At 42.4% G+C, this 25,825-nt stretch overlaps 1 protein-coding gene across 10 annotated transcripts in view; it reads left to right on the top strand.

Moving 5' to 3' along the window:
- Positions 1-25,825, top strand: part of PKP4 (plakophilin 4) — a 228,895-nt gene that overhangs the window by 190,174 nt on the left and 12,896 nt on the right. For all 10 annotated transcript variants that reach the window (XM_030916540.1, XM_030916537.1, XM_030916543.1 and 7 more), the window contains 5 exons: positions 15,398-15,581; positions 18,573-18,690; positions 20,126-20,317; positions 20,501-20,674; positions 23,686-23,836. In XM_030916540.1, the coding sequence (XP_030772400.1) occupies positions 15,398-15,581; positions 18,573-18,690; positions 20,126-20,317; positions 20,501-20,674; positions 23,686-23,836 (819 nt within the window). The remainder of the gene's footprint in view (positions 1-15,397; positions 15,582-18,572; positions 18,691-20,125; positions 20,318-20,500; positions 20,675-23,685; positions 23,837-25,825) is intronic.

The following is a 25,825-nucleotide window of genomic DNA, read 5'->3' as shown; positions in this document are numbered from 1 at the left end:
CTGTCTTTCATGTTAGCTCAGCTGGTGTCTGAGTGCCTGTTTGTATTCCCACGTACTTTACTAGGCCCCAGGGATAGAAAGAGGAATAAAACCCAGTGCCTGCGCTTAAGTCACCCTCAGACTGGTGAGGAACACAGGTGGTTTTGTGAATGTCAGGGAAATGTGGCAAGTCTCACTCAACAGAGGTTGCATTGGGCACAGAGGATGGGTAGCGAAGTTCCCTGGGTGACATGAAACTAAAGTTGGCCTAGAGGATTAGGAAGCACTGGCTGGAGAGGCAGAGGTCTTTCCAGTTACAAGCGCAGAAACAGCATGGGATATAGTTCTGGAGCTACCAACAAGAGGGGGCTGCCGTATTAAAGCTTAGTGAAGGGCCAAGTGTGGTAGCTCACACCTGTAATCCCAACACTTTGGGAGACCGAGGCAAGAAGATCACTTGAGGCCAGGAGTCCAAGACCAACCTGGGCAACACAGGGAGATCCCACCTCTACAAAAAATAAAAATAAGTAGCTGGATGTGGTAGCACGTGCTTGTGGTCCCTGGTACTTGGGAGTCTGAAGTAGGAGGATCACTTAAGCCCAGGAAGTTGAGGCTGCAGTGAGCCATGATCATACCACTGCACTCCAGCCTGGATGACAAGTGAGGCCCTGTTTCCAAAAAAAAAAAAAAAAAAAATTAAAGAAAACAAGGCCAGAGAGAGAGACAGTCTTCATTTAGGGAACTTTTTTTTTTTTTTTTTTTTTTTGAGACGGAGTCTTGCTCTGTCACCCAGGCTGGAATACAATGGTGTGATCTCAGCTCACTGCAACCTCTGCCTCCCAGGTTCAAGCAATTCTCTTGCCTCAGCCTCCTGAGTAACCAGGATTACACGTATGCACTACCACACTCAGCTAATTTTTGTATTTTTAGTAGAGATGGAGTCTCACCATGTTGGCCAGACTGGTCTCCAACTCCTAACCTCAGGTGATCTGCCCGCCTCAGCCTCCCAAAGTGCTGAGATTACAGGCGTGAGCCACTGCACCCGGCCATTTAGGGAATTTTTATAAGGAACTTAGTTGTGTCCCACATGCAGTGGGGACACTGGGGTATGGCATGGCCAGTTTAGGCCTTTAAATGCCTTCCAGCAGGCAGCAGGGTAGAGGATTGATATGAAGTGGGAGAGTCTGGGAGACCTGTGAACAGACCAACAGTCCAACGATAACAGCTTGAACTATTTCACTGAGGAAAAGAAAGAGTAGGATGGAGCAGTCAGAAATATTTCATGGTCTGGGCATGATGGTCAGATGTGGGGAGTGAGAGAGAGGGAGGAGTAAGTAACGCCTGGATGTTGCAGTGTTAGTGGCTGGATTCAAGGATACTTGAGATTGAGCTGGAAGAATGGTTCTGCAGGAGGACACATTGATGACAGCATTGTTTGTAATAGATAATTCAGGGAAAATACTAAGAATTCATTGGCAAAAGGATGGTTACATCAATAGCAGTACTCTCACACAACAAAACCACATACAGCAGTTAAAATAAGCACATTAGACTATACATAACAACATAGATACGTATAGCTTTAGAAATACTTGCAGAATGATAACTACAGAGCAATACAATTTGAATAAAGTTTTTAAATATGTAGATTGATATAGATATATGCACATGCAATAAAATTAAAATTTCTAATTGGAATAATAAAAATAGATTCAGGATAGAGGTTACCTCTGTGAAGAGGAAGGAGGAAAATGGGACTGCGGGTTGTATTCCAGCTCTATTTCTTTAGCGAACTCTGAAATACATAAGACAAAATGTTAATATTTGATAAAGCTAGCATACATGGGTGTTTGTTTTATATTTTCTTTGCCTTTTTTCATGCTTGAGATATTTAATTTAAAATTTTAAAACAACGTTTCTTCACAATTAATTTCGTTCTCCCCCAGGTTTCCAGTATGAAATCAGAGTTGTAGTTTCTGTAACCCTTGGGAATGAATAAACCATCCTGCATCCAATATTTAAGGGGAATCAACTTTCTCATAAGATATTAATGTTCAAAATACAACATTAATATTCCCTTGTACTCAAAATACCAAACGTGGAATATACTTTACAAATAATCATAAGTCTGGAATGGACTATCTGCCTTAATGTATTTCGAATATTAATTCTTCAGTGCTTCTAAATTAATATTCCCACTTTCTAAAATGCTTTTGGGGCATCTCACCAAAAAACAAATTATTTTTGCTAACATGTACATGTAGCTATAAAATGAAAATTAGAGCAAGCTAAACAGAATTTTTAAAACATTGAAATGTAGCTATGTTCATCCTAGAAGTCAACACAATCACCGTGATTACGCCCACAAATTTACCCTGAGCCGCCTGTTAGGGAGGCATAGAGGAGACAGAATCATCTGTAGTACATGAGTGCTTTCCTGCTTTGTCTGATGTCTCTCTTTCCATCACTTTGAACTTCCTGTGTCATGTCCAGTTGTCTTCCCATAGTAACACCATGCAGCCAGGAGGGCTGCAGACAATTGTGTGCGCTGCTCCCTGAGACAGCAGTGGCGATGCAGGGACAAATGACATGGAAAACATAGCTTCTCCTCAAATCTAACTAGCCAGATTCATCATGACTTGATCCTTATATCCTTAATGTGAAGCTTTTTCCTGCTCTTCTGTCCTCTTATAAAGGGGGAATGAGTCTTTTCTGAATTTCTGTTTGAGGTTTTTCCTTGGGAGAGACTATTACAGTGCCTTTCCTGAGCTGAGCTCAAGGAATTTGTAAGGTTTAGTGTTAAACAGGAAGAAAAGTACATGATTGTGTGCTCTTTTTTTCTTTACATTTAAAAATAAGTCAAATTTACTTTAAGTAGAGCCCGACTTTACTACCAAGGACTTTTATGTACTAGGTTACCTGGAGCACACTCTGGAATTGAGTGCTAATTTAGATGCTTTCCTCCTTATTTTATTGAGAACATGAAATCTTTTAAGACATGGACCTTGGGCTTGAAAAGAGGATATAAGTGTCTTCTAATTCAAAAAGAGCTATTTTCCTAATAGATCGTATCACTTCTAATGTAAAACTAAGAAGTACCTCTGATATTTCTCTTGAAAATATCTGCCAGTAGCTTTTAGGCTATAAGAAACAATTTTTTTTGCCATACTTATAGAGTAGGAGACATTAAGAATTGCTTTGTAACTATATACTTTTACCACTAATCATTTATTTTGACATGTGGTCTGATTATCAAATGTTTTCTTCAAAACATTGAAATGAGAGTGGTCAGTGGGCAAACACTTCACGCAGTTGCCATAAGTAAAGTAGGTTGGACCAGAAGACTTCAGCAATGAGTTTCCAGTTCAAAAAGCCAAATGGCAGCTGTGTTTGATTTATACCTAAACATTGTCTAACTAATATGAAACAAGTCACAATATAAATCTAGCATCGTTGCTTTTTTTGTGTGTGTACATGTATTTATAGTCTAAGCTTTATAGAGACAGCAAAATTGCTCACATTTTCCAGTCCTACAATTTAGTGGTACTAACCTTAACTGATGTTCAGTAATATTTTAAGGGTGATTGATCCTTGATACATTTTAAAGCATGGAAACATCAAGAGATCCTTGAACTCTACTTTCTTCTCTCATTAAGTCTTCCTCACATCAAATGCTCAAGTCGTCTTTAATTATAGAATCACAGGGTTGGGGGAGACCTCAGAACTCATTTTGTTCAGTAATCCATCCAGTGCTTGAATCTCCTGTACAGATTCCATACAAAGTAGTCGCAGTCATGTGCATGAACCCACAGGACAGGAAGCTCATTACCTGGTGGGGTTAAGTCTGGACAACAAGGTTATCCAGAAAGCAGCAAGAAGACATCTTATATAACTTGAAAAGGCAAAAAATACAAACACTCAGGAGGTCATTTTTGCATAGGAATGTCCCTACAAAAAGACCAGTTCCACCCTAGATCCAGCCACCAGCACTCCTAACCAAGGAAGTAAGTCCCCAATCTGAACTGTCACTAAAGCACATCTGCTCCAAACTCAGGCTGCAAGGTGCTGTGTGACCATGTCACCCAGCATTCCCCATCAGGTGCCCATCTCCTATAAAGTCCCCTTTGAAAACAGAACATTAGCCTTAGATTTTAGTGTTCTGCTACTATCATTCACAAATACCATGGCCAGCCTTGCAGGTGCTTGGCCTTTGTGGGTAGGGTCTATGCGTTCCTAAGTGAAAATTATAGTCAACTTAGGATCATGAAATGTTAAAATACAGTGAACCATTGTGTTCCAAATAGTATATAATTTGAAGAAACTGCTATCCCCTTGAAACTAGAAATTTTTTATTCTTAGTATTAAGTAATTCAACCCAGTTATTAATCCAGTCTTTTTTTTCTAGTTCCCTTTGTTTCAGTTTGGCAGTTTTTACTGTACTTAAGTGGAGAAATTTTAGCTGTTTTTATAAAGATGCCTTGCCTTTGCTTTAAACACAATAACTGCCCAGGGCCTATATTTTTGGTCACATCTTTATTTTTAGAGGGGAAAAAGGACTTTTCTTCAAATGTATTTTCCCAAGACAGTATGACTGTCGTTGTTAATTAAAATGGTTCTCTAATATGTAACATGATTCTTGTGTTTTCTTCATTGCGTTGAACATTTTCCAGGTTGAAACCTAATGAGCTTTTCGTTAAGTGCTGATATATGTGAGTGCTTAGGGTAATTTTTCTTTTATTCCAAAGGTATTTTTTGCTGCTGTTGTACTTAAACTTGAAAGCTGGATGAAGTATGGTTGTTCCCCAGTTTGGTTATAAAATGAATGTCTACTGGGCACAAAGTGTGGAGGGAAGATGGAAACATCTTGTTACTAAGAAAGATATGTTGAACTCATTTGTTCAAGATAATTAAATAGTGTTTCTAAGCTAGGAAATAGGAGTTTCAAGTTATTGCGCATCCTGAAAACATCATTTTTTGAAACTATAGACATTGAAGATATTGCACAGAATCTGGAGGCCTGCTTTTTAATGTGCATACCAGATGTCCCAAACCGTCACACTTCTGTTACCCTCTTAAATATCAGAAAGTAGCCTTTGTTCTTCAGTAATAATAGACTTTGTTCATATGACTGCTACATGTACATTTCTTCCAATTTAGCTAGTGATTATTCATCCATATAGCAAAGTAAAATATTTCCACTGTTTATTGTGAAATGTTTGGATGCCAGCAATGGATTCTAGACACTGCAGAATATGAAATGAAGCGTATTGTTTTCCTGATCATTAGCTCCATATTTCTAATTCGATGATAAATTAATAAGAAAATAATAGTTGTAACTAAGGAAGGGTAGATGGGCCAGGCTAAGGTTTAACAAAGGGCAGAATAGTCTGGCAAGAATTAGTCTTATGTGCTATAAAAAGCAGGAGCTTAGTGGACATGCCTTTTGGACAGTTACTTGCCATTACAGGATGAAAACAGTTTACGAAGCATGTCCCCTTAGCCTAGTTAATAAATGCCTTCACAACAGGTCATTTATTCTCTGATCCAGAGAGGAGTCAGCCTGTTACTTTCTATCCTACTGTAACGGACCACTAGGGCTGTTAGAAGCTGTATGGGTCATTTTTAGAAATCTAGCAACATCTCCTCCCAATTCCCAGCCCAAATCAGTAAGGATCCATATCACTTGGTGCACTTTATAAAACATAGCTGGGCATGGTGGCACACACCTGTAATCCCTGCACTTTGGGAGGCTGAGGAAGGCAAATCACTTGAGGTCAGGAGTTTGAGACCAGCCAGGTCAACATGGCGAAACCCAGTCTCTACTAAAAATACAAAAATTAGCCAGGTGTGGTGGCACACGCCTGTAATCCAGCTGCTAGAGAGTCTGAGGCAGGAGAATTGCTTGAACCTGAAAGGCAGAGGTTCCAGTGAGTCGACATCGCGCCACTGCCCTCCAGCCTGGGCAACAGAGACTCTCTCTCAAAAAAATAAATAAAACAATAACAACAGAAACAGATTCCCTTATTTACTGAACATTTCAAACCCTGAAAATGTGTAATGAGAAATGACAAATTTTTAAAAGTTTAATTGCTAAGAAGACAAAAAACGTCTATTATAAATAGACCAATTCTCAGTTGGTAGAGAACTTTGAACTGGAAAGAACCCTAAAGAAATCTCTCTTCCCGTTATTACAGATTAGAAATTGAAGTTCAGGAAGGCTGAGCAGGCAAGTCTCCAGGCTGAGTTCCTGATGTCCAGGCTGGAGGTGTTTCTTCCCTGACCCTTCCCCTGTCTACCCTGGCCACTGAAAAGGGCTGAACAGGAGCTAAATCTGGAGGGTACAAATGTTATTTCCTTTGTTCTTTAAGATTACCACCAAAAAGGGAGAAGAAAAAAGCCCCACAGTAAACTTTACTCTCTGCATTTTATCCGGGACCATAGAGAAATATCCCTGAATTTCATCACTAGCACTATAATATCAAACTAGGGATCAAGTAAAGCTTCAGTTTGCTTAGGAAACCTATGAAATGTGATTTTTAGGTCTTGTAATTCAAGATTTATAGTTTTGAGTATGAAAAGATTCAACTCTGTAAGTGGAATATGACCCTATATTTTGAGTATAGGCTTCCGAGTGCCAGGCACAAGGAGGCAGTCAAGTAGGGAGTCTCAGAAGGTTACTAATAAGACTTGGGTATTCAGACATCAGTCAGAGTGGAACTTCTCAGCACGAGAGAGACCCTGTTATGACATGCTCCCTCAGTTGACTAGATGGCCTATAAATGCAAGGAAGGTGGAAATTTGGAGATCCCAGACCAGGTCCTGCAAATGCTTTGCAGTTTCTGAGTGTGATGCTCTGTAGCTTACAGCTGGAGGCATCTTTGTCTCTAAGCTTCTGCCAGCACCAGACATCTGGGTGTTGAATAGTGCAGTTACAAATGAGCAAGTGTGTTCCTGGAACATGTAGGTCAGCTGTGGAATATATGACTTCAGTGACAGTTTCTTGGGCAGATCTCTATGAGAGTGTAACTGTGACAGTGTAAATGACTTAATTCTGTGTCACACTGAAATAACCTGAAGAACAAGGGTGGCCAGGGCCACTGCTCCCACTGCCATTTCTGCCCCAGAGAGATTCTCTAATTTCCTTTCGTGTGGCCTGTTCCCTTTTATTAGCACTGCTCCAACAGAAGGAACCACTCTTTGTGTCCCATATGGGCAATTCTCAGTCAGCATTTCTGAATTGTAAGCTTATTTATTTTCTGTAGAAATGCCTTTCCAGGGAACATAGAACTGTATAACTACATTATGTCATTAATCCTCAAAGCATACCCATGAAGTGGTAAAATTAGAATAAAGAAGAATACGTTAAAATGCAAATATGATTCTGTAAATAGATCTCTAAAAATTGATAGATCTTTTCAAAGGTGCTGTGATCCACCTTTATGCCTGCAAAATCACAGAAACTCGGGCTAACCCTTATATTCTCTAAAGGCACTAAAGATCTATCTTGTCCCAGCTAGGGGCAAATTTCAACGGCAGGAACAATCACCTTCAAATGGAATATACAGGCTGGGGCCCATGTGTGCAGCCTCTGTGGCCAGCCCAGGTGCTTACTTCCACACAGCTCCCTCCTAGGAAGCATCTTGCCCTCAGACCATCTGAACATCCACTTTCCACTGCCCTGAAAGCTGAGATGGTGATGTTCCGAGCACAGCTGGACCTGGTGAGCTCCCCCATGCCCCATGAGGATTATGCATCTGCTGTGCAGGAAGTCCCAGGGAACACAGAGGTGAGTAAGGCAGGCCTGTCCACCACCTGCAGTGCTCTGTGCTAGCCAGCAGGGAGTGCAGCAGTCAGTCTCTCATGCTTCGGGGCAGGAAGGAGAAAGCCTCAAGCCACACCTGTAGACCAGGAGCCTCACTGCATGGAGGGATCACTGCACGGGTTTCAGGAACTCTGCTCAGATAGTGGCATCTTAGAAACGCTGGGAATGGCTATGTACCACCATAACTTGTTTTGCTCAGAATTTATCCAGAGAAAGGTATTTTTCTATAACTGAGGACAGTAGTTTTATCCCTGTCTCAATAATTGTTTTCCCATTATTTCAGTTTCACTTAGATTTCATAATTTGTTGACAGCCTTCAGCCCTGTTAGAAAGCTTGGGCATGGCCGGGCGCGGTGGCTCAAGCCTGTAATCCCAGCACTTTGGGAGGCCGAGACGGGCGGATCACGACGTCAGGAGGTCGAGACCATCCTGGCTAACACGGTGAAACCCCGTCTCTACTAAAAAAAATACAAAAAACTAGCCGGGCGAGGTGGCGGGCGCCTGTAGTCCCAGCTACTCGGGAGGCTGAGGCAGGAGAATGGCGTAAACTCGGGAGGCGGAGCTTGCAGTGAGCTGAGATCCGGCCACTGCAGTCCAGCCCGGGCGACAGAGCGAGACTCCGTCTCAAAAAAAAAAAAAAAAAAAAAAGAAAGCTTGGGCAATTGATTAGCCCAGCAGACATTTTTATGGCACTGGTTCTCCCCACCACCCCCTTGACTTCCTCATTTCTGTTAACAGCACCATATTTTCACACATAATTCAAACTGCTGGCTTACCTGTGACGTCACCCTCAGTTTGCAACTGGCTCCAAATTCTCACTACAGGCACTTCCCTTGCCTTTTGGCCTCCTCACTCCTTCAGGTCCTCATCACCTCCCTCCTGCATCCTGTCCTGTGAAATAGACTCTGCCCCTCCTGGCCCATCGGCCTCACCCCCTTCCCTGGGATAACACCTGTGCCTGCAGTTCAGGTTTTCCCACCTGCCTGTCCAAATCAGTAGCTCCTGTGACCTGCCAGCCAGCTCCGTCGCCCCTTCTACTCATTTCCCAGGCTATAGTTGGCCTAAAGAGCTCTGCACCCCAAACCTGCTTCTTTCTGGCCTCTGTCCTTGACACTCCAACTCAAATGTGGTCTTCCATTCTCCTATCAAACAGAAGTTCACACACTTTGAAAAACATCCAGGGAGAAGTGGCATGGTCTCGAATGAGCATGAGCTTTGGAGCCAGGTTGACTTGTTTCCTTCCAGCTCTGTGGCTCCAGGCACATCACCACTGTCAAACCTCAGTGTCGCCAGTGATAACACATTACCTGCTGCTTGGTGTTTTTGTGATGATGTGTGTTTAGCGCCTGGCACACAGGATATTCAAGCCATACTTGTTGCTCTTCTTGCCCTTCGTCATAACTGCCTGGTGGTGTAACTGTTTGTGGTAAGGCCCCCCTGAGAACAGACAGCTCCCCTGAAGCAAGCAAGCATCTCTGCCAGCACTGTTCAATAGAATAATAATATGAGCTGCATATTTTCTACGTTTTCTAGCAGCCATGGGAAATCTATTTTAATAACATATTTTATTTGGCCTAATAGTTTCAAAGTATTTCAACTTCTAAGAAATATAAAAATTATTAATGAGATGTTTTGCATTCACTTCTTCGTACCCAGTCTTCATAATCTATTTTTTACTTAACAGTGAATCTCAATTTGGACTAGCCATATTTCAAGTAGCCACATGTGACTGATGGCCACCATATGGGGCAGCACAGGTCTATACTGCGTTTGGGTAGAGGTAACGTAAATCTCAAAGGTGCAAGGTGTGTAACTTTAAGGCTGACGGGAAGCCATATCGTAGCAGGATGTAGGCCCCATAGCATCTTGGCATTACTCTCTTCCCAAGAAAAAGCCACAGAAGTTTATAAAAACCCGTTGGGCTAAGGGGAGAACTTCAGTGGCAGCTGTATAGAGAAGAAATGAAGATGTGTGTTTGCTAGATCCTGAGTGTTTCAGCCAGAGACTATATAGGGAATGATAATGGAGGCATGTGCTAGGAGAAGCAGGCAAGGGCCCTGATAAAATCTGCAACCCTGATATTATTATGTTTGTGCTATTAATCTAATATTTCTACCCCCATTTTTCAAGAATGTTTGCAGGGTGGTTATTTATGACACCAGTCTGTTCCAGTGAGCCCATAGATGCAGAATTGCCAGGAGCTGGGGCGGGCGGTGGGGAGGAATACATACGGGTCAGTGTTCCCCCAGAGAGCTTCATTGGGAATGCACAGTCCCATTAGCCACTGGTCATGATACTTGCTTTGTACTGGGAATGGAGTGGGGGTTGAGTGTGCACAAAACCTTAGCATCTGTTATCTCCTTGACGATTCCTCACACCCTGAGCCTGGGTAGTTTTACCTGCCTCCCTCATGAACGTGTTGTGAAGGAGCACAACTGAAACCAGAGCACTCAGAGCAAGGTTCACTCAAGAAGGAAAATGCAGGGGCCTGTCCAGTGATGATGTTTGAAGCACATTGGCACCTTTTTAGCTGTTGCTTTTTTTCTTTTGACTATGTCTACAAACACTTGGGCTTTTTAAAATATAATTAGGAAACATGGCATAAATTGACTGCTGTCTCAAAATGAATGGTTTAAGATTGTCTTTCACATCAAAAAGAAAAACAGTTGAGTAGGCTGCCTTGCGTATCCGCCACCAGAGAAATCGCATTTTCCAAATGTTGTTGGTTGTTTTTTAATATCCTTTAAGAAGTGCATTTTTCAAATAGTTGCTATTATTTTAATTAATCAGTAAAATCAGCTTCTAATTCGACTATAAAATTATCAGTTGGCCATTAGAATAGCTATAAAGCTAGTTTTAAATGGGAGCTCTTTCAAAATTGTGCAGTGTAGGATTTATGTGAAATGGTATTTTAATTACTTTATTCATTCTTTGTGAGGAAAATGAACTTTCATCTCTCATGGCAGTATTTCATTGTGATTATTGGTTACTCATAATTATATGTACTTGTTCCTGTGACAGAGAATAAGCAGCATTTTCTACAATAATATGCATGAAACTCCCTAATATTTTCTAAATTAGTTTGTATATTTATTTTCTTAGTCCTCACAACAAATAGCTAATTGCTTTAAATTAAATAAAACCTCAAGCTTCCTCAACCAAATTCTAGTTTATTTTTAACTTTCCCATTGGGAACCAGGAGATAATGGAATATAGCAATAAATGTTTTTGAAGCAAATTTTGCATTAGGATGTTGGAGTTAGAGGTTTGTCATGTTGATGGAGAAGGCTAATCCTACAGCTCTTCATTTTCTCATCAGTCTTACTACATCTGGGACTTGGTATATTCTCTATTCATTATTTACTGCCCTAGCAAGATTCTTCCTGACCCATTAAATGAAGCCCTAGACAAAGTAGAGAGAACACTGTTTTAGTGAGGTCGAGCACACACAGGTGTTATTAGCCGGTCTTAAGAGAGGTGCTTTTTACTTTGAGCAAAAAAGCCAAATTAATCATTTCATATTTAAGCCTTTCAAGTTTAATTCAATCTTTTTCATCCATTATTTGTTGACTAGAACTGGTTGTTTTGGCTTTATATAACCTTAGTTTTGGAATAGAAAGTGAGGAAGAAAAAGCAGTGCCTTGAGACTTGCTTTGCTGCTCAGAATGGCGAGTTAAATCCATACCAAAGGCTGCAGCTTTGTGTTACATTGTGAAGTGCAGGATTAGAGGGATAATATAACACGCAATGCAGGGTGATAAAGCTGCCTTTTTGTGGGTCCCTTGAACACCACATACTTAGCAAAAATAGAACCTTTCCTTTTTTCCTTTTTTCTGGTCAAGAATAACTGAACTTTTTTTTTTTTTTTTTTTTTTTTTTGGAAGTTGCAGAAATGGAAGCCTGAATTTCTATGGTAGGCTACTGTTATGATCCATAAGTCATTTTAGTTGACTGAAAGATAGCAGAGTCAGCCTGTCTACTGAAGGGGAACATATTTTTTAACAACTTTATGTTTTATAATTTGTCAGCACTGTTCCTTTCTGTTTTGCACTTTGAGGGATGGGGATTCTGGCATGTTGGTGTGACTTTTCTGATTCTGGGAGATAGAATGGCAACTGGATTCTCCTATCCCCATAACTAAGATGGTGGTTTCAGCACCCATCTATTTTGGTCTCAATATGAAAGGCAGGCAAAAGTATGCTGACAAACTTTGTTAGAGATCCTCTCCCCCAGTTGCAAATTTTAAAGACACTCCTGAATACTCAGTTTTACAAAAAGGCACAAAGGCTAGGTAATAATAATAATACTTATAAGCTAAGTCCGATAGGCAGGAAATAAAAGAGAAATCTAAAAACAAATACAAGATATAAAAATGGATCCGTCACAAATATTTTTGACCACCTACTATGTGTCCTGCATTTGTGTCACACAACATACATATAAAAGGATGGATAATAATAGGGTATTTCTTCCTCATTATATAATACTTGCTTAATGAAATTAAAATTAAATTTCAGCATATAAATGTTCATCTTTTTTTTTAATCGACATGTAGAATTTCAAACCTATAAAAATATTTAAAAAGGAAAGTTAATTAATTTGGGACAACTTGGCTCTTTAAGGTATTATATGTAAAGCACACAATGCCTAGCACAGAGTAAAGCCACGGTAAATGGTGATGCTACCATTCTTTACATTGATTTAGGAATGTTTACGCTATGTCCAATCCCAAGTATATATACTGGCTAATACTAAGCTGTAGAGTGACATACAGCTCCATCAGTCATTCTGAATGCCTGGGAAGAAAAGAAAGAGCAGGACAAAATTCTACCACCAGCATGAAAATCAGGGAAATTCTCAAATCAGAGAAATATCCTCTTGCCAGAAGTAGGTGTTAGAAGTAGCTGGGAGTAGAGACAGAAACAACAAAAAAGCGGGTTTTTCTGAAAGCAATCAGATAATTTCTAGGCATCACCTCCAGGATCCAATATGCTGAAGAACCACTCTTCTTAGTCATGTTTTCACCTGAAGTTTGTGACACAGCTTGTTTAATTTTCTGTATATATATCCAGTATTATCGTATGAGAGACTCTCCATAAACAGCTGACTTTACTGGAATGCATTTATTCTGTGAAGTTGAAAATATCTTACTGAAAAATGCAGCTCTCCACCATGCATTGAGGAATTCGAAAGCTGTGACAGAAAATTTGTGCCAATGGCATTAGGAATCACATGTTATGAAACTGTCTGCAGGGGAGGTTAGGGAATCACCCTTTTCCCACTGATGGCTTCTGGGCCGCATGCTGCCACTGTAGCTGGCTCATGCTCCTGGAGGTCCCATCAGGGCCCAGGGTGGCTATGGTTGGCCTCCCTAGCAGGAAATGTTAAAGCCCACGTTAGTGACAGAGTCTGTTGTCCTGCCCTGCTATGCCTTGACCCAACTCTGTCTTCTGTTTTCACTCCCTTGCCCTGTTATTTGGTTAGGACAGACTGCCAAAAAAAGTGTTTCTCATCCTTAGCTCCCAGGTCCCTTCTGTGGTCGTCAGGCTTATCAAATGTCTTTTAGATTTGAAACAGAAACACAACGAAGCCCAAAATGGAGCATAGATAATATGAAGCTGCTCTGAGTCAATTGGGGTGGGGATCCAGAGCCTTAGGACCATTTCTTCCCCAACTCCCACGTGGCTGCCGCTACAGGAGGCCAGCAAAACCCCCAGGATCCAGGGAGCACAGTTTAAAACCATTGCCCAAAAGCACTTTATATAGAAGCATAGCCAATTTTCTAAGAATCCGTGGAGAAATAGCTCCAACTGTAGAATTTAAGTTCTTTTCATAAGTACCCATAATGTGTGCTGCCTTCTAACCAGGACCCTAGTTTTTGTGCACCCCAACATAATTATATAAGCAAAGGTCTGTCATGAACAGAAGAAAAGAACAGAACAAGCTTTCAGAGGTAAAGCAGGGTCTTTACTTGCCTGATTTAGAACTGTCTTAAGTCTCCCTCCCATTCTGTGTCCTGAAGGCTGCAGTTATGGTGGAATAGGAGCAGAAAAGGGGCAAAAGTCCTTGGGGAACAAGGGAAACCAAATCAGCAAGATCAGAAGTCAAAGCCAAGTGAAAGAGGAAAGTAATGGGCACAGGTCCAGAGCAGAACACAAGAGGAGGCCAGAGCACAAGCATCAGGTTCCAGTCCGACCATTCCCTCCACTGGACAGACCTGGGAAGGGGCAGTCCTCACACAGTTTAGAGTCAGAGGATTGTTTCACCCTTTCACTTCTAGCCCTTGGCTTCTACCTCCCCCTCCTCCACAAAGGAAGGGGTTCCTGTCTTCCTCCCCATACCACCCTCCTTTACAGGGGCACCCAGAGAAGGCTGGGCAGGCAGTGTCCAGGCTGGCTTCTTGGGCCACGACAGCTGGAGCAGCAGTGCTCGGTCTTGTCTCTGGGCCACGCTCTTGATCAGTCATGTTCACAGGCCTGACACACTCTCGTGGACATAGGCAGATTTTGCCACCCCTCCCTCTCTGCAAGGCCACAAACGTTTTTGTGTGTTGGTAGTTGTGAAAGCACTGTACAGACTCGAGCAACTTGCCAGGGATATGCCAGGAGTGGAGGGCTCTGGGGAACTTGAATGCAGAGAAAACCAGCTGTACCATCTCTTCTCCATCTACTTTCCTCTTACTCAGGAAGATGCACTGATGTGAAAATGACGTTAGGGTAGGTATCATCTCAAATTCGCTCCAATGTCTATGAGAGCAATTATTGGAACACCTGTGCTATAATAATAATTTAAGCTACCTCATACCTGATGCAAAGATTAAGGCCCTCTAATATCATTAAATAGAACTCTAATAAGCTCCATTTAGGATCTGTTATCCTGAAATCTTGATATGAATTACAATACAGGCGCTTCTTAATTTATTGTTAGTTTTACCTATCTCCAAAAAGGAATGACAGTAACGTGTATTTCTAAAGCACATGATAATAAAACTCTTAAAATTGATATAGAAGTGTTTAAACCTTATCTAAGTAAGGTGGATGAAGCAAATATAACAAACGTCGTGCCAGGCAAGTTATGGCAAGTGCTCTATTGAAGCTTGAGCTTCCTGATAGCAAAAGTAAGAAAAGGAAGCAGATGAAGAAAAACATGCCAGTCTTTCAAGAAAAAAATATTTTTCCAAGTACTAAATTCTAAAAATGGTTTGTCACACAGCCATTAAATGTAAAATACAATGCAATGAATAGCAGTTTTATAAAAATCATAGATGCATTATATTCAAGACCCTTGCTTGGATTGTGCCCCTCTCCCTTTACAGAGTAACTAATTTGCTTTGCAAAATCCACAGTCACCTTGCCTGATAGATACAGAGGCTCTAAAATCTAAGAGGGTGAATATTAAGCATTTGTAATATGCTGTCGGAGGCTCATATATTCACTCAAAACTCATTAGAGGTCTCTCCCCAACCTGGTTGCAAATACAGGCCATAGATTAGGTTTGGAACAGACTAACTTCATATTATTTAGAGCTAATATGTTTATTTTATTTCTAAAGCCACAGGATCTCTAACTATTTGATCTTTTAAATCTCCTTTTTTAGGAGTTCTTTGGAATTTATCCTCATGTGATGCTGTAAAAATGACAATCATTCGAGATGCTCTCTCAACCTTAACAAACACTGTGATCGTTCCACATTCTGGATGGAATAACTCTTCTTTTGATGATGATCATAAAATTAAATTTCAGACTTCACTAGTTCTGCGTAACACGACAGGTTGCCTGAGGTAAATTCTTTATTTCTTCTTTCCAATTAGTTCTGTGATTAAATAATATGTGTCATAGGTAAATTGATTTTAGGAGGACTTGCTTTATTAACATCTATCTAAGTTTCCAGTTTTTATTTCAAAATGTAGGCCACTGAACTGGGAGAAAAACATCATGAGCACAGACTTGTGGCCTTAAAGAAGTTATCTTGTAAATGACTCTTCTGTGACTTACCCAGAAAGGCCCTTTCAGTCTAAGATTACTGCCAAAATTCCAGTGTTTTCCACTTTAACAGCATTTTGCTGGTAATTGCATTCTGATTGCTAATGTGTTTGCAGCCTGGTGTTTGTTTAAATTCAAAATGTGATGGTTAAAACCATTTTGCTTTTAAAGAGGTGTGTGATTTAAACAATCAGTTTCAAGTTTTATAAATAAGCGAACATGAGCCCAAATACTCTTTTTTAGTCATTCTCTTTTACAGTTAAAGTCTATATATAAAGTCTGTTGCAAGCGTGCACAGTAGAGTTCATTATTTGCCGTTAACACTCATCAGCTCCATTTTGACCCTGTTTCCCAGCCTTACAGTATCCTGGGAACTGGAAGCAAGCCTTAGGGCAGAGTGGAACAGGGACAGAAAGAGTGGGCTCTGGTCTTAGACCGCCTGGCTTCCAGGACCCCTTTGAGCCTCCGTTTCCTCATCTGTAGAATAGGGATGATAATACCGCCTCAGAGCTGTGAGGGGTCAGCAGATGCTTGTGGAAGGTGCTTAGCGCAGTGTCATCATGTGAGCACTCAGTGAGTGTTGTTTAACATCTAAGCATCACCAAGACAGACAGCTCGAAAGAGAGCAAAACTTGCGTGGCTGGTCTGCAGCCTTGTGACAGGTAGCTATCAGCCCCTGTCAGGGGGCAGTGCTGGTGGGGAGGTAACAAGAGTTAGGATCCCAGAATGCAGGCCAGCTCCTCCTAATTCAGATGCCTGCATCCTAGGGTGGGTCTCGTGGCTTAGCAATCATCCAAAGAGCTAGGATTACTCCTCAGCCAGCCAGCTAGGCTTCAGGGAGAGCCTGGGGCAGGACTCACCCTAACTCCCCCAGTGGGTGAGGGATAGAAACATTTGGTGAATGCCCTCTGTGTAAAACCAATGACCAATAAAACAGACTAGGTCCCTGCTCTGATGGAACCACATTCTTCCAGGAAGACGGACAAACAAGAAAACAAGAAAATAACAGTAGGTGCTATAAAAATAAATAGGGTGCTATAAAAATAAATAGTGAGGGTTATTGAATGGTTACTTTGGTGGTCAGGGGGTCTTGAGTTTAAATTTAAGCCTACATCTGAAATACCACAAGGAGTGACTCACTAGAGGGTGGTGTTGGGGAAGACAAGAGTCATAAGCCAGTCAAGGGAATGGTTAAGGTAAAGGTTCTGGGCCAGAAATGAGCTTGCAGCCATAGCCTACTGAGCAAAGGGCAGAGTGGTACCAGATTATATAGGATTTTTAAGTCAGGTGGGGTTTGCATTTTATTCCAAGTGCCATGGGAAACCATCAGAGTGTTCTAAGCAGTGGAGTAATGGGGTTCGTTTCTGGGTGCAGTGTGGAAGAGTGAGTATGGGCAGAAGTAGAGACAGGAACATCAGGCTGTTGCAGAGATCCAGGCAAACAGTGAGAGTGGCCTAGACCCAGGTGCTGGGGTGAGGTAGGCAGATTTGGGTTATTTTGTGGAGGAAAAGCTGACAATGCTTACTAATAGATTGAGTATTAGGAGCGAGGAAAGGGGGGAAATAAGGATATACCTAGATCTTTGGCTGGATCAGCTGCAAGCACAGAAGTGCTATTGATGGGGGGAAGGGAGAAGAATGCTTGGAAGGGTGAGCAGGTGAGCAGCTCAGAGTTTTGACAATGTCCAGTTTGAGAAGTCTAATTAGCTATCTACGTGCCAGTGTCAAGAAAGCAATTGGAGGAAAGAATCCGCAATTCTAGAGAGCAGTCAGGGCCATGGGTCCATAGGTTGTATTAAAGCCAAGGAGCAGAAGGCAGCACCTCGGAGAGTGCTAAGATGAAGACAAGACAGGACCTGGGGCGCTCCCATGGGCAGATGAGTCTGAGATGCGCGAGATGAGAGAGAAGCCGGGTGGGGTCCCAGAAGCCAGTGGAGAAAAAGAAGGTGGTGCGGAGAGGCAGGGCAGATGAGAGCCACCGTTCCACCGCCCCCTCATCTAGTCGCAGTTTTGCAAATTATCAATCTGCATAATTTTACAGGTAGCCTAGAACCATTGTTAATAGGACATAAAATAGATCCTTATTTGGTATAATTTATGAAGGCAAATTGATATAAAAAAATGTAGACACAAAACTGTTTTCTGGGTGTTTTATAATTGAAAAGATGAGAAAAGTTTTAGCATAAGCAAATATCTATATTTAACTTGAAATGTTTATAATACAAGAAATTATATGTTTCCTCTGTTCATCCAAGAAACATTTAATGACCACCTACTTACTGCACACAAAATATTATAATAGGCCCGGGAGACTGCAAGAAGCTTCTGGCCTAACGAGGGAGGTGAAGCATGTCTAGAAGTAGCAACCACCATGACTGAGAGCAGGCCGCCTTCCAGGAAGCAGGCACTTTTCTGATTGTTTTCTATGTAGCAACTCACTTCTTCTTCACAACAACCCTGTGAGATAGTTACTGTTATTTTCCTCCTTTTACATATGAAGAAGCTCAGGAGAATAGGCCCCTAAAGAATTACATGAGGGAGTTAGAAAGTGACACATCATGAGGGAGATACAGTCCAAATGTGCAGGTTCCCTTCCATGTGTGGATAATGAGGAGCCAGCCACCATTGTGAGCTTCAGGGATGTTACTGTGCAAGCCCTCAGTGCCGCCTCAGACCTCTAAGTGGCTGCCACCTGTTGTCTGCTCTCTCAGATCCTTAAGGTAAGTCCACGTGGCTGATGAGTGCATGCATGATTCATCTCAGCAGCTCCTCCTGTCTCCACCCCTTTAGGAACCTCAGCTCCGCGGGGGAAGAAGCTCGGAAGCAAATGCGGTCCTGCGAGGGGCTGGTAGACTCGCTGTTGTATGTGATCCACACGTGTGTGAACACATCTGATTATGACAGCAAGGTCAGTGCCGGCCTGGCTGCAGGAAGGCGTGGTGGCAGGTTACCATGGTGCTTGGTGCCACTATTTGCATGCCATTGGTTCTTTCTGACCTGTAGAGCCTGTCCTCCTCAGGAGGCCACTCTCCAGATCAAAGGGCAAGTCTCCAAAATTACAGGAGCAAGGACGTGGCAACTTAAGAAAATATCCTGAGAACTGTGAGAACAGAGTGGCTGGTGTGATAAAGGCTTTCTCTCTGGTTCTCCTAGGCTTATTCTCAGGGTGGTGCCCATGCTGCTATTTCCTCCAATTCTGCATCCCCACTAGAATCAGAGCCATCAGTACCTGAGTATCTATTGAATAAAAGTTCCTGGTTGAGGCACTGTAATCCCCCCAAACTCTCTGCCCTCTTGGCTGCAGTGCAGTCCACAGTCCCCACCCCCAGCACTAAGTGTTGCTGAACCTCTCTACACCCACTCCTGCTGCTGCCCTGTGGTTGGTCTGTCCCCAGCATGAGCCCCTTACCCTCTCCCTCCTGTGTCCGAGTGCAGGGCGTTCTGCTCATCATTTGTCAGCTGTGACGACCATCCAGGATCTTCCTGGGGACCGAGGAAAGGGGGAAGTACAGGAAAGAGAGACTGAAAGTGTCAGGACTTCCAAAGCGGGCTAGATACTTGGTGTCAGGATGGACTGGACTAGGAGAGGCCTTTGGAAGGTGTTGGATTGTAAGGGTGAGCCTGAGAGGGAAAAGGATGATAAGTGCCTGGGAAAAGAGAGAGGAGTACAAGGGAACACTTTTTATTTGAGTCTCATTGAACCAGGAGATCTGCAGATGAAATTGAGAGGAGTAAGCAAGTTGGAAAGGGAAGCTTGCTAGATAGGCAAATGCTGAACTTGGTTTTAGACACTCAGTTAAATGACAGTTGGCCTCCCAATCAGAGGTGTGATACAGTCTTTTAGGGAACAAAAGACCATGCACAGAAGGCAAATGTCAACAGGGAAAGACACCTCTGAACATGGCTCCAAAGGAGGGTGGAGTCGGGAGATTGAGAAGGAGGCAGACATGGAACTTGGGGATATGGTTGTCCCCAGGGAGGGAGTTGGGGCATCTGTTGTCATGCCAAGGATCTGCAGTAGTGAGAAGTGAGGCTCAGGCGTCTTGGGTGCAGCCTGCACGGCAGCAGCCCTGAAGAGAAACACTGGGCCGGAGCCTCATGCATTTCAGTCGGCATAAAGTCAGATCCTCAGCAGGACTGAGAAGGGCTCTGCATCCCGTCATCTGGGTATTCCACAAACACTCTAGAATCAAAATTCCCTCTTCAGATTGTTTCAAGTTCCCAAAAATAAAAAGTAGTTCTTTCATATTTCCCATTTATTTCCTGTCTGTAGTGTTCAGTACAGAAGTGTTTTGCTCTGATGTGCCGAGTTGTTTTTAATTATACGCCATGCTGGGTTTCAGACAGTGGAGAACTGCGTGTGCACCCTGAGGAACCTGTCCTATCGGCTAGAGCTGGAGGTGCCCCAGGCCCGGTTACTGGGACTGAACGAATTGGATGACTTACTAGGAAAAGAGTCTCCCAGCAAAGACTCCGAGCCAAGCTGCTGGGGGAAGAAGAAGAAAAAGAAAAAGAGGACTCCGCAGGAAGATCAAGTTAGCATTTTATCTGATATGAGACTCTCAAGTTTCATTTTTCTGGGAGTGAGGAATCACATATTTGGCAAGAAAATAAATTGTCTGCATAGCTATAGCTGAGTCCCGCAAAGGTGAATGTTTTCAAGTATTAAAGATCATGTTCATTCTGCCTCCATTTAACGTGTGCTATTTGTCTTTCAGTGGGATGGAGTTGGTCCTATCCCAGGATTGTCGAAGTCCCCCAAAGGGGTTGAGATGCTGTGGCACCCATCGGTGGTAAAACCATATCTGACTCTTCTAGCAGAAAGTTCCAACCCAGCCACCTTGGAAGGCTCTGCCGGGTCTCTCCAGAACCTCTCTGCTGGCAACTGGAAGGTAGGATGACTTCCGCGTATCTACACTTCTTTCCATCTTTGCAAATTAACTTGAAATGTTATATGTATATGTTCTGCCTCAGATCAGCCCTGATGATGAAATGGTCACAGTTACTTAGTTTGTCTGTGAAGAGGGTAAAGGGAAAAAAGGGAGACAAGCAGTTGCTCTGGGGATCCAAAGATAAATACAAGTCCCTCACTGTGAGAAACAGAAGGCTAGTGAGAAAAATAGATGGTGCCAGCACAGTGTTCTACACTGTGTGTAGCCACAGGATGTGTGTGTTGTGGGGTCCTGAAAGAAGACATCTAACCCAGCCACACAAGTAAGGGAAGGTCAGGAAAAGAGCAGAGTGAGGACATGGAGGAGATATCCTGAAGCGGATGCCGCCCAGCAGAATCTCTAAGGATGAATGAAAGTAAGCCAGTAGAGGCTGAGGCTGCAGTGTAGAGGGAGCCATCCAGGTAACAGGGACAACAGGAGGAAAGTCTCGCGGTGCAGAGAAGACAGTGTGGGCCAGGACTACTGGCTGCCCTCTGGGGCCCAGTGTGGAGCCAGGCATCATGGATAGGCCTGAAGGCCAAATTTCAGGAGCTGAGTCCTAACCTGCACACAGGAGGGGCTACTGAAAGAGTCTGGGCAAATGAGTGACAGAGACAGGCTAATGTCATCACTGCTCACCCACTTACATGGCAGTGCAAAAGGTGGATTCAAGGAAGGGAGAGTTAGAAGCAGGGATTGCATTTGGGAGCCAGTGCAGCAGTACAAACAGGTGAGAGATCTTGAGTGACAGAACAGAACACAGGTTGGGCAGTGCTGTGGGGAGGGATAGAGGACCTCACTCTGTTCCTCTCAGGTAGTTACAGACATGCCTGTGTCTAAGGTTTCTGCATCTCTTTGCAGGTATATGACTATGAAAACTGAAGACAGTTTCCTCTTGTTACCACTGTAAGCGAGTTCTCAGAACTTTCTAAATGTCCCCCAGCAACTTCCCAGACAGTCCTTGTCTGAGACATTTTCAACTTCTAGAAATTTCCTGACAGGTGTATTTTGTAGAGTTATTACAATGCTTGCTTTTGGCCACTTATCCCACCTTAACCTCCCAAAATGAGAATCTTTTGGTGATGGTGTTTTCAAGATAGTGAAAAGAATTGATAAACCTAGGTATGGTTTGTTTCAGGCAAGTGGCCGCTATGTTGAATATAGACCGATAACTATGGTCTAGTGCTAAGCCAGTGTGGTGATTTTGTTGTGGCTCCTGAAGTGCCAGTGACTCCATGTGTAAATGCTGGCTCTGAATCCAGGCAACTCTGCTTACCGTCTGGCAGCCTAGAGGCTCTGCCCACAGTTTCCACCTCCCTAAAATAAAGCGAATATTAATACCTGCCTTATAAGGTGGTTGTGAGGATTTAGTGAGATACTCCCAGCACATAGGTATTTATAAACATTTATGTTGTAGAACAGCCTTCTCCTTCAGCCTCTATGACCAGAGGATCATTTGATGATACTTAAAAAGACAATAATTGAAATCGGTGTGATTTGAGTTGTTTCGAAGTTCGTGTCTGGGATCATTTAGTGAGATAGATGGCAAGCTCATTTAAAATATAAACATTGTATCTAAGCAATTTCAATAGTGAGTTAAAATATTGGACCTTCACTAAGAAAATGAGATAATCGTGGCCACAAGTGTTATCAAGTAAGAAGCTATTTCGGGAGGAGCAATAGCTGTAGTTCTCCAGAAGGGAGATGGGCTGGGCTGGGCTGGGCTGGGCTGGGCTGGGCTGGTAGGTCTCCAAGTGAGACAGAAGGAGATGGTTCTGTTGTTGCAGGTTTCAGAGAGAGAAGTTCATAAAACTGCCTGAGTGCTTTGCCCAGTAACAAGTCATGTACTTCATTTCCCCCCTGTAGACTTCTTTTGATTTGAAAAATAGGAGTATGCATTTCATATGCAGAATATAAATAGGATCTTTGAAATGCATCTTTCCCTCTTATTTGTATTATTAAAATAATCTATTCTGTTGGTATTCAAGAAAATGGATGGTCAATCACATATTTTAATGTTCAAAATAATACAAAGGCCTGGTAGATCTCTGTCCTCATGTCTTGGTCACAGTAGGAAAGTAGATGTTTTGTGAGCAGCATCTTTCAATTACCCTAAAATTTGAAAGATGATTTGCATTGGTTGAAAAAGTCAATTAAAGCTCAAAGCTGAAAACAAGATTAAAGAACCGTTCAAGATTAAAGAACCGTTTTCTAATGTTACTCTTTTTGGTTGTTTCACTGATGAGTTAGCGCTCATTTCCATTTTATAAGATACACAAACTGACTCACTATATAGAGTTTTTTCATAGTCACAGAAAAATTTCTTGACTATGGATTTTTAAAAAACAGCATCAGCAGCTAACTAATCTTGAGTGAGAATGCATTTTGCACACAAATATACTTACTTTTTCACCAGGCTGTATGAATTATGATGCTGGATGTTTCTGGAGAATTCTCTTTCTTCTGAGGCAAGGGATTTTTCCAACCAATCTCTTTGACAGGTTACTGAACTCTAAATATTGTTGCAGGGAATGGAGAAAAAAAACTGACTTGATGGAGACAGGTTCTCCTTTCATGTGTGCTGATGGGTTACTGTCTCTGCCATCCTATTTATAGCCTCTGGGGTTGGCAGGGGACCAACTGCAAAGAAAACACACGATCCTTCCTTAATCATGTTTATGTATCTGAGATAGAAAGTAATCACTGCCTTCTCTTTTCTGCACAAAAATATCTGGCAGATGGTGGTTTCAGATTTTCAGGCTTTGGGATTTCTTTTTAAATCAGTCATTCCAGCCTATCTTTCTCCCCAACTTTGGTTTTCTGTTCACTGACACCACAGATTTGATCTTCAATTGGAAAGAAACCATTTAATCTATTAATTCATCTTTTGGAAACACCTTTTTTAGGTGACAGTAACATACTGAGAGTGGAACTCTGTTTTCTATTACTTCTTGCCTTATTTTTCTCACTAGTTTGCAGCATACATCCGGGCGGCCGTCCGAAAAGAAAAGGGGCTCCCCATCCTTGTGGAGCTTCTGAGAATGGATAATGATAGAGTTGTTTCTTCCGTGGCAACCGCCTTGAGGAATATGGCACTCGATGTTCGCAACAAGGAGCTCATAGGTATGTTCTGGTGACAAGATGAGCTGTAAATGTGAGAGCAGCTACAAAACTCGTGAAGCTCTTCTTTTGATTAATAAATATATGGCTTCTAAAATCATTAACAGCTGAGCCCTAGTCTCCAGTTTCTTGGCATATTTGAGTACTCCTGCTTTGTGACCATTCTTTTTCAGCAGGAGTCAAGCTCATTAATTAATCATTGATTAGGGAAGGTAAATTTTCAGAAAGGCCAGCAATTTTAGTTGTACCTTACAACAGTAGTAGAGTTAGTGTCTCTCATTTCTAAGAGTTCCCTATATTCTGAGCAACAAAAAATCTTAATTCTCCCTTTCCAAATTTTGGACTGATATCTGCTAATTCACCAACACTACCATACTCTAAATAAAAAATCACATGAACGTTTTGTAGCTTTCCCCTCTCACATCGGTATAAATGTTCATCCTAGAGAAGAACCACTGTCCCAGCATCATTTCCACCCACGGCAGGGGCAGGACTAGGGTGAGCTAAGCAAGGCCCCAAGGCCACAACATTTTAGAAGGCCTTTACTCTCAGGTTTGTAAAGGTAGGGTTGGCACATGCACAAACCAAACAGTGAGGACTTCTGTAAGCTCTGCATCCCAGGCAGCTTGCTTGCCTCTGAGACATTGCCACATCTTAGGCAGGATGCAGGCTAAAGAAGAGATCAGGGACGCCCCCCCACCCCCCCCCGCATAAACCTGAGCTTCATTCTTAGGATCTGCTGCTCACTGGCCATGCAACCTGAGGTGTCCTGTATAACCCCCCCCAGGCTCCATTATTCTCTCTAGATTGGAAAGGAAAGGAAACTCCTCGTCTCTGAAGGGGAGCTGTTGATGCCTGCTGTCCTAACTGTGGGTTTGCTGTAAAGAGGAAATTAGAGAACTCCATGCCAAGTCCTACAGCTGGTGACAGGTCAGGGGAGAAGGAGGGGAAATGGGACAAGATCTTATGTGGATTCATCTGAATCTATAGTAAACTTAAAATACACCTGCCATGAGAGAAGGAGAGAGAAACAAGGGTGATGACGTTTACCATAAAGAGTTGCTGTAAGGATTAAACGTGATGACTTACAATGGAAGCCCTTCACACAGTGCCTGACAGAATTGCTATTTTGAATTCTTGCCCAGATTAACCTGCTCTTAACACACCATTCCTTTAAGCCAAATCATCCCCCTCTGGAAAGGAAAGGAAGTTCCTCCACACCCTGTTCATGGTCCAGCTCGCGCCCAATTCTTGTAGATGTGCCATATCTCTCAGTTCCCACACTTCCTTGAAGAAATCCTTCAAGTCCCTAAAGAGAGATATTCTTTAAAGTTATTTTTCTTATGTCTATATTGTTTGGATTTCTTATAAGAAGCATATATAATTTGGACATTCTTAATGCTAAAATATACATGCTTGACACGTGTATCCTGTGGCCTGTCATATTTCACAACGCAAAGACACAGGTAGACAGGAGGCCTTGAGCTGGTACTGTGAAGTGCTAAGACCTTTGGCAAGAGGAATGTGTGTTCCAAGTCTTGGCTTCCTCCCAGTGCATTTCTGTGTTTTCTGTGAATAACCCTTTTTAACTTCCAATGGCCTATCTCTCCAGTGATGAGCGTTTTTTTACCTGGCTGAAGCACTCTTGAATTATTCTATGAATCCGGTTTTTTTTTGTTTGTTTGTTTCCCTATTCCTGTCTTCCTGTGAGATCTGTACCCCTCCTGGATTCAGTATTTAGCTCTAATTTACCCAGCACTTCAGTTCCTAAGAACCTTCCCCTTCTCTGACCTCTTCCCTCTTTTTTCACATTCATCATCAGCACTAGCAAAGGACTTTCTTTTCAGAACCATTTTTCACAAAGAAGCAAAGTTTTGTCACTTCATAAAAGTTACTACATACTTAACTGAGTGGGACCCACCCTGCTGTCTGGAGCTGCAAGTTCTGAGGGGACCACCAGGCTCACTCACTCATAGGCAGAGCGAGCTGCCT

This window comes from Rhinopithecus roxellana, chromosome 14 (assembly GCF_007565055.1).
Source record: "Rhinopithecus roxellana isolate Shanxi Qingling chromosome 14, ASM756505v1, whole genome shotgun sequence".
NCBI classification, from domain to species: domain Eukaryota; kingdom Metazoa; phylum Chordata; class Mammalia; order Primates; family Cercopithecidae; genus Rhinopithecus; species Rhinopithecus roxellana.
Note: the sequence above shows the minus strand (reverse complement) of the source record. Positions and strands in the feature narration are given on the sequence as shown.